We start from the raw sequence: 19347 nt of genomic DNA on the forward strand, positions 1-19347 counted from the left end.
CGGGCTAAATAACGTGATACAAAGATAAGAGTTATTGATTCGTATGCACTGTGGGACGCATAAAGACAAGTAAAAAAACAGACTCCAACAAAAATCTTGGCCCGTACGGGGATCGAACCCGCGACCTTGGCGTTATTAGCACCACGCTCTAACCAACTGAGCTAACCGGCCAGCTGAAAATTGTTTTTCTATTCATCAAAATCACAGCAGTATGTTCTATTCAAGATGAAAACTTTGTCGCATGTTTAAACCTGAGATAACAAGAAAAAAAAAATCATACATACCTGGGTCTTCCTCCAGCCCCCTCTGGCCTCAGCCTGATCATTCCACCAGTGTCATCCTCTGCCTCTTGGATCTTTGGTAAAGGCTCCTGGTATCTTCAGCCAGTTAAAGAGACTCAGAGCCAAATAAATATAATAGATTTATTATACATACCTGGGGCTTCAGCCCAATCCGCATGGATCACTCCCACGTAGCCGTCCTCAGTCTTCTGTATCGCCGGTACCGGGTCTCATAACTTCGGCCAGTCGCGGCCAGTTTTAGGCATGCACAGGGGCTCCCTCCGTCTCTCTGGCACCTGCCTTACACACGCGTCTGCACAGTACGGAGGGAGCTTGCTTCGACTGGCCCTGACTGGCGGATGCGGACGGGGCTGGAGGAAGCCCCAAGTATGTATAAATCTATTATATTTACTCGGCTCTCTGAGTCTCTTTAAAGGGAACCTGTACTGAGTAAAAATATTTAAAATAAACACATGAGGTAACTTCAAATGAACATTACATAGTTACTTTGCCATCAGTTCCTCTCAGAAGCTCGCCATTTTCTTCTGACAATGATCCCTACCAGTTCTGACAATATTTTGTCAGATCTGAAATATATCATTTGCTGTCAGTAAAATATCAGTTGCTGTCAGTTATAGCTGAGAGGAAAACTGATGTACCAGGTAATGTCCATGTTTCCCTATGGCTCAAGTGGGCGATGTTACAGTTTAACTGTGTGCTGACCAGAAAGCTGTTATGGGTAATGGCCATTTTCAAAATGGAGGACGGAAAATTCCCTTGATCACAGTGAACAAATAGGACGTGGGACAGGAGAAAGACACTGAGGAGTAGACTACATGGAAGGTAAGTATGACTTGTGTATGCTTATTTCGACTTTTAATTTTCAGTTCAGGTTTTCTTTAAGGCTTACTGCGCATTCCCAATGTGGGAGCTCGCTGTGCCTGCACAGTACTACTGCACAGGCGCAGAACTCTCCTGGGCGTGGGAGCAAGATAGGGGAAAGGCGCGGGCGCACTGCGCATGCGCCAACTGGCCAAAGATACCGGGAGCTCATACCAAAGATCCAAGAGGTGGAGGACAGTGCCAAGGGAGAGATCAGGCCAGAGGGGGCTGGAGGAAGCCCCATGTATGTGTGATTTTTCTTTTTCCCTTGTCATCTCAGATACACAAAGGGAGTCTGAAGTGACAAAAAAAACAAAACACTAATCTAAAGAGGAAAAAAAAGCCCATTTTTACCTGGGGCTTCTTCCAGGCCTTTGAAGCCCTCCTGCTCCCTTGCTGTCATTCCTTTGTTTAGCCATCCCTCCGTTGTTCCCCTCCTTAATCCAGCCGACTAAAGAGTGACTGGGGCACTGCGAATGCGCTGCGCTGGCCTCTATCACGCTCCTGCGGCTGGGAGCGTTCTCAACATGCACAGTAGCAATTTTTTCTTCTTGGAGGAGGGGCGTGGCACGGGGCCCCACATCCAGCGTTGTAGGGGGACACCGGATGAATGGCAGAATGCGGGATGATGGCGAAAGACCAGGAAGACTTCAGGGGGCAGGTAAGTAAATGGGCAATTTTATTTCAGTTTAGGTTTAATTTTTTTTTTAAACGATTGTGTTTTAACTTTCCATAGCAGTGCATTGTGAGAAAAAGCTTAACGTTAAAGTGAACCAGAGATAAAATCAAATCAAAGATAGCTTTATTGGCATGACCAAGATTCATACAGGTATTGCCAAAGCAAGGGGAAAAGGGGGACAATGGCTAAGCAGTCTGTGGACATTTTTTAGGTTTACAGTTACGTTATGCTCCTCTCTGAGATCACTCAGAGATCTGTGAAATTCAAGATTCTTTACTTGCCCGAGGCTTCCTCCAGCCCCATAAGCACATGTGAGTCCCTGGCCGTCCTCCCGCAGTCTGCCGTTCAGCCACAATCAGTAACTTGCTCAGTCACGCTACTCTGTGTCTACTGCGCATGCATGGGAGGTCCACGCATGCGCAGAAGACCCAGACTGGACCCAACTGAGCAAGTTACTGAACGCGGCTTAACGACAGACCGCAGGAGGACGGCGAGGGACTCAGACGTGCTTATGGGGCTGGAGGAAGTCCGGGTAAGTAAAGAATCTTGCATTTCAGAGATCTCTGGTACACTTTAAAATGCGTACAGTGGGAACTGAACAAAACACGAACATTACTCTGAAAATCATTTGTCCTTTCCGTTGTAACTGAAGCAGTTGATATAGTGTAAAAGGACCCTAACAAAAATGTATACTTACGATGAATAAAAGAAGAGAACAATCCTGCACTGCTCCAAGGCCTTTTTAATTGTATTTCAGTCAGTAAACATCTTCATCCATAAAACATGCACTTCCTTCCCCTTTCCGGATGCACGTTTGTGCACGTCACGTGGTACGCGTGTACGTAACCGGGAAGTGGATTAGAGCTTGTGCATGCCAGTGTGGAACGCATTTGGCTTCCTGTTGGGGCGCATGCGTAGCACGCGTCATTACGTACGCGTGTCTGCGCATGACGCAGACAGGATGTTATGCGTAACAGCGTCACGTGCCCGCGACACGGAAATGCTGCTAGTCAGTATAAAAACCCCCGGTTTGGGATATGTTGCGCGCACGGAGCCTCAGAGGAAGCTCACTTAGAGCGAAACGGTCGTCAGGCGGGCCGCTGCCACTCCCACATTGCCCCACAGCCAGGACCAAAACAGGGTATGTCAGTTATGTTTGCTTTCCTGTGAAAAACCTGAATGTTTTATGGATGAAGATGTTTACTGACTGAAATACAATTAAAAAGGCCTTGGAGCAGTGCAGGATTGTTCTCTTCTTTTATTCATCAGCTGTACTATATCTAGTTTACCTATCCATGCACGCAAAAGGCTATACCCTGCACCCTGATACCATATAGTGGAGACCCTCCCCCAAGGCTGATATCCACTGTGCCAGCCCCTTTTCACTCTGTTTATTCAAAAATGTATACTTACCTGGGGATGCCTCTAGCCCAATGCAGGACTTGCGCTCCCTCTCACATGCACCCCTATTGAGCTCCTATGATTGGCCACATGCGCAGTTGGCCCACACAGGGGAGTGCAACTGGGGACGACTGGAGGATTTACTCGGCTGGCCAGTGGAGGAACAGAGCAGCCCAGGAGGATGGTGAGGGAGCCCACAGCCTGCATGAGACTGGAGGAAATGCCAGGTAAATATAAATGCTTATAGTGTAAATGTCTCAGGTCTCCTTTAAAACAGGCTGGGAGTGATCTGCTCATGCTCAGTTTGTTAAGACTTGTAACCGCACATGTGCAAAGGCCATAGGAGGGCGATCAAGGAAGCAAGCTGTCAGGTCAATACATGTGCAGTGAGGCGCAAGTTGGCTAAGTGAGACTTAAGAGACTACAGGAGGCTAGAAGAAGCCCCAGGTAAGTAAATTAAAACTCTTTATTTTATGATTCGGGTATCTTTTAACCAGTTCATGCAAAACAGATGTTTTTTTGCACTTTTTATTGCAAAACAGACATTTTAAAGGGATACTGTAGGGGGGTCGGGGGAAAATGAGTTGAAGTTACCTGGGGCTTCTAATGGTCCCCCGCAGGCATCCTGTGCCGGTGCAGCAACTCACCGATGCTCCGGCCCCGCCTCCGGTTCACTTCTGGAATTTCAGACATTAAAGTCTGAAGACCACTGCGCCTGCGTTGCCGTGTCCTCGCTTCCCCTGATGTCACCAGGAGCGCACGGCGCAGACACAGACCATACTGGGCCTGCGCAGTACCCTCCTGGTGCCATCAGCGGGAGTGAGGACACGGCAACGCAGCAGTGGTTTTCAGACTTTAAAGTCTGAAATTCCAGAAGTGAACCGGAGGCGGGGCCGGAGCATTGGGGAGTGGCTGAGCGGGGACAGGATGTCTGCGGGGGACCATTAGAAGCCCTGGGTAACTTCAACTAATTTTCCCCTAACCCCCCTACAGTGTCCCTTTAATATGATCTGTTTTGCATAGCAGAGGATTGGAATGCAGACCCGGATGCCGCGGGGAGCATGTACGCTCAGCTGGGGGTGAACTGGTTAAAGAAAATCCGTATATATAAAAAAAGCCCCTGGGGGGTACTTAACTTGGGAGGGGGAAGCCTCTGAATCCTAAAGAGGCTCTTCCCCATCCTGCTCAGTCATCTGGATCCGGCGCAGCTCCCCGGACACAGAATAATCTTTACAATTGCCCGTGCGCACATGCGCAGTAGCGCCTCTCTGCTCGGGCTCTGACTGAAAGGGCCAAGCCCGATCAGGTCCGCTCTACTTTATACAGGCATGCAACTCCCGTCTGCTTTGTAGAAGGGACCCAATATGGCTCGGCTGTTTCCGTCAGAGCCCGAGCGGAGAGCAGCTACTGCGCATGTGCGCAGCCCGGCCGACAAGAAGATCATCGGAGGGTCCCAGCACTGGATCCTCTCTACTGAAGAGGAAGGGGGAAGCCTCTTTAGCATTCAGAGCCTCAAGTACTCCTCAGGGGCTCTTTTTTTGTTACAGAATCATGTACTGAATTGTGATCTGAAATATAACTTTATCATTAGAGTCTTTGACAGTGGAGCCAGATACCAGTATACACATTTCCCTTTGGAACAAGTATCTTTGAAAGCATGTGCAGTTGCCCGGCTAGCTCAGTCGGTAGAGCATGAGACTCTTAATCTCAGGGTCGTGGGTTCGAGCCCCACGTTGGGCGCAACATTTTTATTTCTGTATCTACAACTTTTATTTTTTAATCACTTGTTTAATTTAATTTAATTTTACACCTATTGTATATTTTATCCGAAGCGGACATTAGCGCTTCACGGGGACGTAATTCATTTCAGGATTCCCAGCACAGCCCGGAATCCGCATCTCTGATTGTGATTCTCCACAGAGCTCCGCCCACCCAGGGAGAGACTGGGAGAGGGGAGGGGCGGATGCTGCGGTGACGTCACGAGGACAAAGGCGCCGCCCCCGGGTGTCTTGGTGACAGGCAGCGGAGGCCTTGGTGTCAGGGGTGCGAGCGGTTGCCTAGGAGACGGAGATACAACATGGCTGCCTTGTGCTGTGCTGCCCCGTGCAGCGGCGGACAGTGACGGGGAGATGTGGGGGGCGCCGCGGCCGCCAGCGGGGACACCATGAACAGTGAGTGCTGCTGCTGCTGCCCGGCATTGTCACACGTTATCTCCTCACATCATAACTGTCCATTACTGCTGTTGCTGCTGTCACAGGGTGTCTGCCTGCCATTGTGAGTGATGGTGCTGTCAGTGTCCGGCATTGTGGCCGCCTGGGACCTCCCTCCATTGTCTGCTGTCACTGTGTGTCCACCATTAGGGCTGGACCAAGGCAGAGGCGAGAGGCTCCAGCCTCAGGGCGCAGTGTAGGAGGGGGCACACAACTCACTCAGCTATCATTCCCCTATTGTGTTTGAATCAGAGAGACATAATAAAAGGGGATACATGGCAGTGACTGCAAGCCAGATAACCAGGGATTAAGGTGTTAGGGGCCCTGGGGCACCTCTTAGTCTAATAGCAATCAGTGTGTGACGGCTGGGGTGGACGGGATGGAGGGGCGCACTTTGGTGGCTCAACCTTGAGTGCCGAAGGACCTTGTCCCAACTCTGTCCAACATCATTGTCTGCTCACCACAGTCAGTCTGCTAAGCTGGCCAAACATCAGGCCACATGGTGGGCGATCGACCATCCAATTCCATAATTGTTATCGAATTGGATGCAAATCGATGCCGCCACAGGCATGCCCGATACTTCTGCGACTTGGCGGCCAATCGACCATCTGATTCCATAATAGTTATTGAATCGGATGAAAATCGATGCCGCCATAAGCATGCACGATACTTCTGGCGACTTAGCGGACAATCGACCGTTCGATTCCATAATTGTTATCGAATTGGATGCAAATCGATGCCGTCACAAGCATGCCCGATACTTCTGGCGACTTGGCGGCCAATCGACCATCCGATTCCATAATTGTCATTGAATCGGATAGAAATCGGTGGCGCCACAAACATGCCCGATACTTCTGACTACATGGCTTCCGATCGACCATCCAATTCCATAAGTGCTATCGAATTGGATGCACATCAATGCAGCCACAAACATGCACGATACTTCTGGTGAATTGGCAGCCAATCGACCATCTGATTCCATAATTGTTATTGAAACGGATGGAAATTGGTGCCACCAGCATGCCCGATTGACAATTTGACCAGTTTTGTCCTGCATTGATCGGACATGTTGGGAAATCTGGGGCGGACGTGCGATAATCGCAAATGATGAATGTGACGGAACCCCCGATGCTGTCACCCAAATGTAAATGTGCCCCCTGCCTGTGCAATTATACTTTACCTGTCCACTGTCGCACTACGCGGTACCCATCCATCTTCTGAATTTGCGCCTCACTCACTGCCGACATATAATATGTGACAAGTGTATGAAGTCACACAAATGCGCCCCTAGTGCTATATGCCGGTAGCCACGTGGGGTGGCAATGCAAAAGCGGAAGATATATGGGCACCGTGGCAGGCGACAACGGACAGGTAAAGTATTTTAATGATGCAAGGGGGCACATTTACATTTGGGGGGACAGCGACAGAGGCGGCAGATGCGATGTCGCAAGTCCAATTCTCAAAGGGATTATATACTGAAATTGATCTGGAATCGGCCTTTTGTTAGAATCTGCCTATACATCACTGCACGTTTAGGCAATGCCAGATGCTTTTCCACAGGAGAGTAGAAAAGCATTTGCTTCTCATTGTTCTTTCGCCGCTTTGCATTTTGACCCCAGCAGGGGGATACAGAAATGACAAACATAGCCGGTCCTGAACGCTGCAGGTAGCGTCCAGGACGAGGTGAGATGATGGAATCTACCATGGCGTTTACACGAACAATGGGAAATGCTGGTACCATCTTTGCAAACAACCCATTCCATTGATATGAATGGAAGCAGAGATTGATTCCTGACGCTTTTGATGCACACCGGAAATGACATATTTACCACCACTTTCACTATATAACTGTCACTGTCAGTGTGTGTGTCCACCATAACTGTCACTATCAGTGTGCTTCCACTCACACTATGTCTACTTTTATTGTCACTAGCAGTGTGTTTCCATTGTCACTGTCACTATCACTATGTGTCAGTTCAGCCATTACTGTCACTATCGCCATGCATCAGTCATTAATGTCACATATGTGTAAGTTTTTTAACTGACCTCCATACTCCATACACACAATATACACACGGTACACACCATGCAATTTTTTGTACGACTGACAGGATCTGACAATTATTTCCTAAATGTCGGATCTGCTCCCAATTGACAAAGGGATCGATCAGGAGCAGTTTGAATACAAATAATAATGAGGATAGCCGACATTGCTAATGAAGGGGAAAGTGAAGCATTCACATCAGGGGCACAGGGCTGTGCTAATATTCACTGTGTTAATATTCACTGCACTGGCAGCAGCTGATTGGCCGGCGGGACCACGTGATGCAGAGTGTCTCGCTCCACATCACGTGGTCCCGCCGGCCAATCAGCGCCACTCTGGGAGACCTTATCGGAATAGAGCTGCCTAACGCGGCTCATTCTACCGTCCTATCTTGCAGCACCATACGTTGTGTTAGGTGCACGTTATGCGACCTTAACGTGGCACCTAACACAACGTCTTGGTGTGCAAGTAGCCTTAAGCAATATAAATAGATCCTGAAACACAGGGATCAATTGAAAATCTTTATTCATTTACCAGCTCAAAAATTAAAAACAATTAAAAACAAGCAGCCAACCAAGGTCACAGGTCCCTATAGACATCTAGAGACATCTGCTCCACACCTAGACCCACAGGGGAACAATCATATATAAATATACAAATTATAAAAATTAATCTCCACAGAAAATGCTGCTAATATAAAGTGCCGGTGCTACATAACTGTAAGTAACCAATCTGTGCTGGAATATACCATCTCAACTACAAATTCAATATAGTGATAATCACACAATCATAAAAATTTATAAATAGTCAAAAATACATCAGTGAATGAAAAAACAATCAATAAATAACATACAAAAATATGAGGTAGATAAAGATGTGGAAAACAAGCAAGTGATGAGGTAGATCAAGAGGTGAAATATAGCAGCAGCTATAATTAAGAAGATGGTGACACAAGGAACGCCAATAGACTAGTAGTGAATTTGAATAGCAGCAGTAACAGGGGAGAGAGACATTGAGACTCACCAGATAGAATGGTATAAGGACCAAGAGATGGCTGCAACAGCTCTGCCTGCACTGTCCCACTAGTTCCGCCGAAGCTACGATTTTTAATTGTTTTTAATTTTTGAGCTGGTAAATGAATAAAGATTTTCAATTGATCCCTGTGTTTCAGGCTCTATTTATACTGCTTAACCAGCCGGGCGGTATGGACGAGCTCAGCTCGTCCATCACCGCCGGAGGCTGCCGCTCAGGCCCTGCTGGGCCGATTTTCATCAAATAAAAAGCAGCACACTTTGCCAGCCGCGTGTGCTGCCTGATCGCCGCCGCTCTGCGGCGATCCGCCGCGAGCAGCGGCGAAAGAGGGTCCCCCCAGCCGCCTGAGCCCAGCGTAGCCGGAACAAAAAGTTCCGGCCAGCGCTAAGGGCTGGATCGGAGGCGGCTGACGTCAGGACGTCGGCTGACGTCCATGACGTCACTCCGCTCGTCGCTATGGCGACGATGTAAGCAAAACAAGGAAGGCCGCTTATTGCGGCCTTCCTTGTTTATTCTGGGCGCCGGAGGCGATCGGAAGAACGCCTCCGGAGCGCCCTCTAGTGGGCTTTCATGCAGCCAACTTTCAGTTGGCTGCATGAAATAGTTTTTTTTTTTTATTTAAAAAAAACCCTCCCGCAGCTGCCCTGGCGATCTTAATAGAACGCCAGGGTGGTTAAAAGCAACTTATGATACATATGTTATGTATGGGGGAACCTTTATTCTCTTATGTGGTCATACCTGACTTAAGTTCCTCAAAGCTGCTCCATGCTCTGTACACACGCTGCTGCTCCATGCTCTGTACACACGCTGCTGCTCCATGCTCTGTACACACGCTGCTGCTCCATGCTCTGTACACACGCTGCTGCTCCATGCTCTGTACACACTCTGCTGCTCCATGCTCTGTACACACTCTGCTGCTCCATGCTCTGTACACACACTGCTGCTCCATGCTCTGTACCCACGCTGCTGCTCCATGCTCTGTACATACGCTGCTGCTCCATCCAAAGTCAACTAGCAGGGAAAGAAAGGGATCAGTTTGGTGAGCTGCAGGATGTCTGAAGATATTCTGGTGCCTCAACCCCCAGACACTGCACTGGCCCTGGTCTGAGGGGGGATTCTGGGCAGCTGTAATCCCTCCCTGCGTTTGCCTATGGCGGGTGTCAGTTCCAAGAAAACTGGAGGCAAACTGGAGATGTTACCATCAGAATTCTCCTTTTATTTAATCGCTGAAACTCTTGGTTACCCTGAGCAACTGTTCCAGTTTTGCTCCACATTGCTCAAACCTTGTGTTGATAAATCAGACCTAGTGTATCTTGTGTCTTCTAGATTCTTGTGGGTTCACATTGTCCTCATACTGTATACTGTACCTGTATGGAGTTGGATAAAATGTCTTTCCTTGTAATGAGAAAACTGAACAGTATTGGCCAAAAGTCTTGACACAAAAGTGCTGTCTTCTTTAAAGTGATTGAAGGATGAGGGGAACAAGAGGATATTTACTAACCGTGGGCTTCTTCCAGCCCCTTGTAAGTCTGTCCGCTCCCTCAGTGTCCTTCTGATCCACTACTGACTGAGTTGCGGGCTACTGTGCAGAACGCTCCTTATTTTTTTTACAATATACATTTATAGATGATTCAGTCAGTGTTTGCCCATTGTAAAATCTTTCCTCTCCCTGATTTACATTCTGACATTTATCACTGATGGAGACATCTTTAGTTCTGTCAGGTGATCTGTATTTCCCACAATGCAATGAGGCAGCAAACCAAGGTCATGATATCACTCTGTGGGAGGGGTTTCACCACAATATCAGTCACACTGACCTCCCTGATGCTCTATTTGAGAAAAGGTAAATATTTCTCATGGAAAAGGGGGTATCAGCTAGAGACGATGTATGGGCAGATTGACCAAGAGACTGATCTCTCTCTGAACGAAGGTGAACTTCCCTTGTTGTATATGTTTTCCAGGATATAAGACAATTAACAAGATAGGCGAAGGCACTTTCTCAGAAGTTGTGAAGGTCCAGAGCCTAAAAGATGGAAACTACTATGCGTGTAAGAAGATGAAGCAACTTTTCAAAAGGTACATTTTGATTTAGTGAATCCCAGAGGTGTAGTAAGTAGTGATGGTCATGTCTGGGATGAGTCATGCAGAAGCATGTGATCAGTTTGGTCAGGGGATAGATATGTAAGTCTCTGATTTGCCAGTCATGATCATGTGCTAAATCAGGATGTGATCACAGCAAATCAGATCCTTGCAAATCTATCAGCTGATCAAACAAATCACATGCTTCTCCGTGAGTTCTCCTAGACATGCCCATCGCTAGTTACATTTAAAGCTCACTGCCTCATCCGTTAATCCCTTTGTCTACTCCCCCAGAGTCTCAACTCCATTACTCTATAGATTGGAAGCTCGCTAGGGCAGGGACCTCCCCCTTTTGTTTCCTGTTTCTGTGCATTTTAGGAAATCAAAATCTATCAGCATTGGTGACGTTATTCAAACTAAACATCAATTGTATGTATGGGTATTTGTGTCACTGGATGTACTGATTGTATAGTTTGTATCGGTACTTGTGTCACTGGTTGTCCTGATTGTACAGAATGTTGAGCTGCTTATATATATCTGTGCTCCCCATTTTTGTATGTATTGCACGTTATACAGTGCTACAGAATATGTTGGCGCTCTATAAATAATAATAATTGTATGGCCACACACTGCACAGCGGTTTTCAATTGCTTTCAGCATGAAATCTATTGAAAATCGTTCTGCTGTCACCCCCAAGTGTATATGTGTCCCACCCGTGTACACGATTGAAGGCTCACATTTCCAATGCCACAAATACTGGCTTTCTCCGTTGTCCAGACTCACAGCGAGCGGCTGTACCACATGTCACCAGATGTAGTGACTTAGCTATATGCACCTCATGCCGCGTGATACAAACGATCACGGTGAGGCTGGACACTTAAGAAGGCCAGGATTTGCACCGGAGTGAGCCTTCAGCACTGCAAAGGGGGGGTTCACATATACACTTGGGGGGACACCGGCTGGTGCATCAGGCGCAGAGATTACAGGGGCAGCATTTTTGTACTGTGTGTTTACACTATGCTGTCAGGGTAGGAGGAGAAGCAAGAGGAGAGTGAGATGAAGAGGTCATCATTGGGGAAAAGCAGCTTGTTGTGCTGTGTGAGGAGTCTGACAGTGGGTGAGGAGGGGGGAGGCAGGAGGTCATCATTGGGGAAAAGCAGCTTGTTGTGCTGTGTGAGGAGTCTGACAGTGAGTGAGGAGGGGGGAGGCAGGAGAGCAGCAGTGTGAGGAGTCTGACAGTGAGGGTGGAGGCAGGAGAGCAGCAGTGTTTCATTTGACTTGCACAGCAGAAGGGAGGAGGTGGCACTACTGTCCTGACTGAGGAGGAATGGAGTGGCTGAGGGTGAGCAGTTTGTCACAGACTCACAGCCAGCCAGCAGTGTGCTATTGTGTAGAGCTGCAGCATGTCATGTGAGAACATTAAATGAAGCAGAGTAAATTTTTGGGTGCTGTGCAATCATTCCAAATCGGGGGGGGGGGGGGCATCCTCACAAGTTTGCCTCAGGCAGCAAAAAGTCTAGTTCCGGCCCTGCCAGTGGTCATTCCAATATCAAATGAAGTTGCCAATCTAATCAAGCCCTGTGATTGCCCATGACGGGTCGTTTGCGAAAACCCGAAGTGTGTACGAGCCTTTAGGCACAACAGTATTTCTCATGTGTGCTAGAGAAGAATGCCTCCTAGATTTATTGGGGGAGGGGGAGGTGAGTAGCTTCATTTGCATTCCTTTTATCTCAGGGTCACCTTCCAGAGATCTTTATCTGAACAGTTCCGGTGTAATGTCTGATTGAGCTGCCCGGAAGCTCCTTTCTACACTGAGTAGGACGCATGCTCAGTGTGAAGTTAATGATGCTGCTGGAGATAAAATACTAAATATCTCCGCTTCCACACCTCTTACACTCCCCAAATTTTCAGGGTAGGGAGGGGACCCCCAGAACGACCTCTATACCAAATTGCAGCCCCCGAGACCCGCTGGTTCAGGAGATAGGTTTCTCTAATCTATCTCGGGAACCAGCAGGGTTTGGGGGCTGCAATTTGGCATATAGGTCATTCTGAGGGTCCCCTCCCTACCCTGAAAATTTGGGGAGTGTAGGATGTAAGGAAGCGGAGATAGTTAGTATTTTACCTCCAGCAGCATCATTCTATAGGAAATGTGGCCGCACAGTCTCCTACTGCGCATGCGGGGCAGCGCAAATCCTCAGGCAGCGTAATCAGACACAACACCGGTATATACGGTACATGCTTTTCCACCTTCTACTATGCGGTGCTGTGCAGCAGCCAGTGTTATGCTGGGAATAAACGGTTCGTTTGTAAGCCATTAAGATGGCTCGATTGATAATTTCCGACCTGTCCGATGTCCCGCCGGATCGATTCCACACTAGGGAACAATGCGTACAGATAAGGGAACGATGTGTACATTTAAGGGAACATCGCGGAAAGATAAGGGAGATAGGCGACTGGGACGCGGAATCGAGCGCGAAAATCGATCTGCCGCGAAATTGAGCGGGAAAATGTGCCGTATATTCCCAGCATTAGCTGTCAGCCTAATGCCTGGTACACACCATGCAATTTACGTCAGATAGATGGGTCAAGTTGATTATTTCCGAGAGGTCTGATCAGGATTCCGATCGTTTTCCTAAACAATCTTTATGAATATATCTGAAAGCATTCTTAGTTTACAGCAATTTTTTCACACCTGCCTAAAACTTTGCACAGTAAATGATCTATGTATCTATCTATCTATCTACACACACATACTTTTAGCCTATAAAGGCGCGTACACACGCCATACTGTAGCAAACGACGGGTCCATCAGACCCTCCCACTGGACGGACGTTCTGCCGACAGTAGCACGTGTGTACACGCTGTCGGCAGACTGATAAGACTGGTTATGAAAGATTCGCTTAGCGGATCCCAGTCTTATCAGTCTGCCAACAGCGTGTGCACACGTGCTACTGTCGGCAGAAAGTCCGCCCAGTGGAAGGGTCTGACGGACCCGTCGTTTGCTACAGTGTGACGTGTGTACGCACCTTAACATTGTAATGCTGGGAATACCCGGCTCGATTCTGAGCCATTTAGATGGCTCGATAGATAATTTCCGACATATCCGATCTCCCGCCTGATTGTTTCGCCGCTCGATTTCGCATTGAAGACCATGCAAAAAGATAAGAAAAACAAGTGGAAGATAAGAGAATCGCCTGCGGAATCGAGCGGGGAATCGACCGAGCAGGAGAATCGAGCGGCAAAATCGAGCCGTGTATGCCCAGCATTAGAGGGTGTATTTATAGATAGTGACAGAATATCATTATTATTATTATTGATTTATAAAGTGCCAACATATTCCGTGGCGCTGTACAAAGTAAGAAAGAAACACAGGGTACATAATACAGACAATGTTATACACCAATATACAAACTCAGATGATGTCATTTTTTTCAATGTCTTCCAGCAGTAAAGATGCTGTCCTGCAGTCTCACAGTTGATCAAACAACACGAACGTATTACATGGCGAATAGCAATTATTTCTTCATCTTTCTTCTATTTTTTTAAATTCTTTGCAATGTGTTTATCCCCCCCCATGCTATATTTAGGTAAATTTCCTCTTATCAGCATAGTGTTTATTTATACCTGTGTATTCTTCCCCTCCAGCTCGGAGCAGGTGAATAATCTGCGAGAGATCCAGGCCCTGCGGAGGCTGAGTCCTCATCCCAACATCCTCACTCTACATGAAGTGCTGTTGTACGTATCCTCATGTTCTGCATCTGTTATGTGATGTGCATGTGCTTCCTGTAGTATCAGCAGCACATCAGCTGTTTATGATGTGTAATGTATATGCAAAGGGTCCTACTCGACAGAGCCAAACTCTACATAAAGGCCAAGTAAATTTTATTTATTAAAATCAAAATCTGGTAGAGTGGACGATGTGTAGCAGTAATGCTATCTACCAACAACTGATGGTGTGGTTAGTGTATATATATATATATATATATATATATATATATATATATATATATATATATATATATATATATATATATATATATATATATATATATATATATATATATATATACTAGCTGATTGCCCGGCGTTGCCCGGGTATGTATTTGGGTGGTGTTGACTCTGCATGATTTTTCTAGCCCTAACACACAATTACTCACTGACCAAGTTTGTGAGCTTTGCGGTCTTTGGTATCAATAATTTGCATTGAAATGAAAAAATCTGATTAGTTGTTTGTGGCTCCACCCCCTTTTCTGAATTTGAACCCCAGTCACCCAATAACCAACTGTACCAGGTTTGAGGCCTGTGCCATTAACAGTGCAAGAATGGTAGTAATTAAATATTCCTATTGAAAAGCAATAGGTGAAGTTTGATACACTTTTGCAGGCTCCACCCACTTTTCTGAATATTACTCCCAGTCACCCAGTGACCAACTGTGCAAAGTTTAAAAACCCTGCCATTAACAGTCTAAGAATGGCTGCAGTTTACATTTTCCCAGTGAAATTTGTATTTGTCTCCACCCATTGATGACCCGGCATTGCCCGTGTATGTATTTGGCTGGTGTTAGCTCCGCCCACTTTCTAACCCTAACGGACAAACACTCAATGACCAAGTTTGTGCGCTTTGGGGTCCTTGGCATCAATAATTTGTATATTCCAATAGAAATTAAACAAATCAGATTGGCTGTTTGTGGCTTCACCCCCTCTCCAGCATTTGAACCCCAGTCAGCCAATGACCAACTGTAGCAGGTTTGAGGCATCTGCTATTAACAGTGGAAAAATGGCAGCAATTGAAATTATCCACTTGAAAATCAACAGGTGAATTTTGATTGGCTATTATAGGCTCCACCCACTGCCCTGAATATTAATCTCAGTCACTCAGTGACCATCTGGGCAAAGTTTGGGAACCCTGCCATAAACAGTGTATGCACTTTCCCAGTGAAATTTGTTTTTGGCTCCGACCACTTTTTGTAACCTGGACACACAGTCACTCCATGCCCAAGTTTGTGAGCTTTGGGGTCCTTGGCATCAATAATTTGTATTTTCCCATGAAATGAAACAAATCTGATTCACTTTTTGTGGCTCTGTCCCCTTTTCTGAATTTGATCCCCAGTGACCCAATGACCAACTGTACCAGGTCTGAGGCTTGTGCCATTAACAGTGCAAGAAAGGCAGCAATTGTAATATTCTCCTTGAAAAGCGACATGTGATTTTTGATTGGCATTTTTAGGTTCCACCCACTTTTCTGAATATTAATCCCAGTCACCCAGTAAGCAGCTATGCTAAGTTTGAGAATCCTGCCATTAACAGTGAAGAAGGGCTGCAGTTTACAATTTCCCAGAAAAATCTGTTTTAACTCCACCCACTTTTTGTAACCTGGACACACAGTCACTACACAATGACCAAGTTTGTGAGCTTTTGGTGTTCCTGGCATCAAAATTGTGGTAATGGAAGCAGTTTATCCAGCAAAGAAATCTGGCTGTTTTTGGCTCCGCCCCTTTACTGAATTTGAACCCCAGGCACTTAACGACCGACTGCAGCAGGTTTGAGGCCTCTGCCATTAACAGTGTAAGAATGGCTGCAGTTGCAATATTCTCCTTGAAAATCAAAAGGTGAGTTTTGATTGGCTGCTGTAGGCTCCACCCACTTTCCTGAATATTAGTCCCAGTCACCCAGTGGCCAACTGTGTCACGTTTGAGAACCCTGCCAATAACAGAATGGCTGAAATCAATCTAATAAATCTGATTGGCTGTTTTTGGCTCCACCCCTTTAGTGAATTTGGACCCCAGTCACCCAATGACTGACTGTATCAGGTTTGAGGCCTCTGCCATCAACAGTGTAAGAATGGTAGCAATGTGTATAGTCCCCTTGAAAATCAATAGGTACATTTTAATTGGCTGTTGTAGGCTCCACCCACATTTCTGAATATTCATCCCAGTCTCCCAGTGGCCAATTGTGTAAAGTTTGGGAACCCTGCCATGTTAAAAATTTAGTTGTTGGCACCGCCCACTTTTTCTAACCTTTGACATACAGTCACTCAATTATTAAGTTTATCAGCTTTGGGGTCCTTGGTATCAATACTTTGTATATTCCCATTGAAAAATAAACAAATCTTATTGGCTGTTTGTGGCTCCGGCCTCTTTCTGAGTTTGGGCCCTAATCACCCAGTGACCAACTGTACCAGGTTTGATGCATCTGCTTTTAACAGTATAAGGGCCTGTACACACTGCTGCACTTTTAAAATCGCATGCGATTTTTAAATCGGAAGCCTTCATGAGAATAGAAAAAGCGCATCGCACCAGTGTGTACAGGTCTCCACGATTTTCATTATTTTTCAAAAGACCTTGCGATTAAAAAGTGCATGCGATTTGAAAAGCGCAGCGCAAGCGCAGCAGTTTGTACAGGCCCTAAGAGAATGGTAGCAGCTTAAACATTCCCTTTGAAAATCGAAAGGTGAATTTTTATTGGCTGTTGTAGGCTCCACCCACCTTCCAAAATCTTAATCTCAGTTACCCAATGACCAACTGTGCAAAGTTTGAGAACCCTGCCATTAACGATGTAAGAATGGCTGCAGTTTATATTTTCCCAGTAAAAGCTGTTTTTGGCTCCGCCCACTTTTTGTGACCTTGACACACAGTCACTCAATGACCAAGTTTGTGAGCTTTCAGGTTCCTGGCATCAAAAATGCGTAAATGGAAGCAGTTTATCCACCAAGGAAATCTGATGGGCTGTATGTGGCCCCGCCCCTTTAGTGAATTTGGACCCCAGTCACCCAATGACGACTGTAGCAAGTTTGAAGCCTCTGCCATTAACAGTGTAAGAATGGCAGCAGTTTAAATATTCCCCTTGAAAATCAATAAGTGAATTTTGATTGGCTGTTGTAGGCTCCACCCATTTTCTTGAATCTTAATCGCATTCACCCAGTGACCAACTGTGGCAAGTTTGAGAACCCTGCGATTAACATTCTAAGAATGGCTGCAGTTTACATTTTCCCATTTAAAATGAACGGCTGAAATTTGATTGGCTGTTTTATGCTCCGCCCACTTTTCCTGGATTTGTAACCTCGGTCACCAAGTGACCACCTGTGCCAAGTGTGGGGACTGTGGCTTGATTACTGTGAGAATGGCAGCCTTTTACATTTTTTCCATTGACTTGAATGGGTGAAATCTGATTTGCTGTTTATAGCTCCGCCCAGGTGTGCAGGGGGGCCGCGAGACCCCCAGAACATAGCATCCCAGGTAGTAAGGGATCTGTGTACCAAGTTTCGTTCAAATCGGTCAAGCCGTTTTCGAGTGATCGCGGTACATACACACACACACACACACACACACACACACACACACACACACACACACACACACACACACACACACACACACACACACACACACACACACACACACACACACACACACACACACACACACACACACACACACACACACACACACACACACACACACACACACACACACACACACACACACACACACACACACACACACACACACACACACACACACACACACACACACACACACACACACACACACGATTTTATATATATAGATAGATATATAATATGGCCCTGGTGAGGGTCCTTGTTTATCCATCACCACACTGTAGGGCAGCCTTTCTCAACCTTTCTACCGTGGAGGAACCCTGCAAATAACTTTGGGATCGCAAGGCAAACAATTTTTTGATCTCGAGGAACCCCTGCATTTATTTTGCAGGAGGCGTGGTCTTTAAAAGTATGTGTGGCTGCTTATTTCACTACCCCCTATTATACTGCCACTCATTATACTGTCTCCTGACCCCCCAATTTAGTGCTTCTTGTAAAAGTACCACCTATTATAGTGTGCTCTATTATACTTCCCCCACGATGGGGTAAAATGCCAAGGAACCCCTGCAGAGTGCTCAAGGAACCCTGGTTGAGAAAGCCTGCTGTAGGGTGTACCAGTGTGTAGTGTAACTAACCCACCTAGTTCCTGACACTCCACCACACTTTCTCGACACACTTGGGCTGTCTGTAAAAAAAACGAAAAGGGTAGTATGAAAGAGTGGTTTCACCGACACTCTTTTATACTACACTTTGTAGAGAATTTATGTGTGCATCAAACCAAGTAACACCTGACAAATCTGGCTTTGCAAATTTGGCCTAATTGGCTACTCACGAGACATTGCTCATGCAAATATGCATTTGCTTTCTCATGCCAAACTATGCAGGGACAAAAACCAATACCGCAAAGCGGTCGCCGTACGGGAATTAGTTCATGCTACATTACAACTATCCAGGAGCGCCACGGGGGGGATTGGGCCTCTCACTGCCTGGAATCCACAGCGGCACCCCGGAGGGGGAGGCTGGGAGGTGCAAGTGACCCTCCCAGCATGGCCAGCGCTGGGAAGGGGGCATTGGGAAGCCTCCCTGTGGCGCTCCTGGATAGTGCTAATGTAGCATGAAGTAATCCCTGCAGTGCAACCGCTTTGCGGTATTGGTTTTTGACCCTGCATATTTTGGCATGCGAAAGCAAATGCATATTTGTATGAGCAATGTCTCGTGAGCAGCCTATTAGGCCACATTTGCAAAGCCAGATTTGTCAGGTGTTACTTGGTTTGATGCACACATAGATTCTCTACAAAGTGTAGTATAAAAGAGTGTCGGTCTAGAAAGTTTGGTAGACCGCACTGCTGCTGCTGTAGACTACCCACACAGCCGATATGTGTCAAACAATGATGAACTGGA

At 46.5% G+C, this 19347-nt stretch overlaps 1 protein-coding gene and 2 non-coding genes across 5 annotated transcripts in view; 2 read left to right on the top strand and 1 right to left on the bottom strand.

The window, feature by feature from the left end:
• Window positions 1-97: 97 nt before the first annotated feature.
• TRNAI-AAU (transfer RNA isoleucine (anticodon AAU)) lies at window positions 98-171 on the bottom strand. The gene has a single exon. It is a non-coding gene; the product is annotated as a tRNA-Ile (tRNA).
• A 4739-nt stretch (window positions 172-4910) lies between these two features.
• TRNAK-CUU (transfer RNA lysine (anticodon CUU)) lies at window positions 4911-4983 on the top strand. The gene has a single exon. It is a non-coding gene; the product is annotated as a tRNA-Lys (tRNA).
• Window positions 4984-5233: 250 nt separating this feature from the next.
• Window positions 5234-19347, top strand: part of MOK (MOK protein kinase) — a 53010-nt gene continuing 38896 nt past the window's right edge. For 2 of the 3 annotated variants that reach the window (XM_068254637.1, XM_068254639.1), the window contains exons 1-3: window positions 5235-5414; window positions 10491-10605; window positions 14254-14343. In XM_068254637.1, coding sequence (XP_068110738.1) covers window positions 5408-5414; window positions 10491-10605; window positions 14254-14343 — 212 coding nt within the window. In that variant the 5' untranslated portion in view covers window positions 5235-5407. Of the gene's footprint in view, window positions 5415-10490; window positions 10606-14253; window positions 14344-19347 lie in introns of all 3 variants that reach the window. The other variant, XM_068254638.1, reaches the window with a different exon arrangement.

This window comes from Hyperolius riggenbachi, chromosome 9, assembly GCF_040937935.1.
Source record: "Hyperolius riggenbachi isolate aHypRig1 chromosome 9, aHypRig1.pri, whole genome shotgun sequence".
NCBI lineage: Eukaryota > Metazoa > Chordata > Amphibia > Anura > Hyperoliidae > Hyperolius > Hyperolius riggenbachi.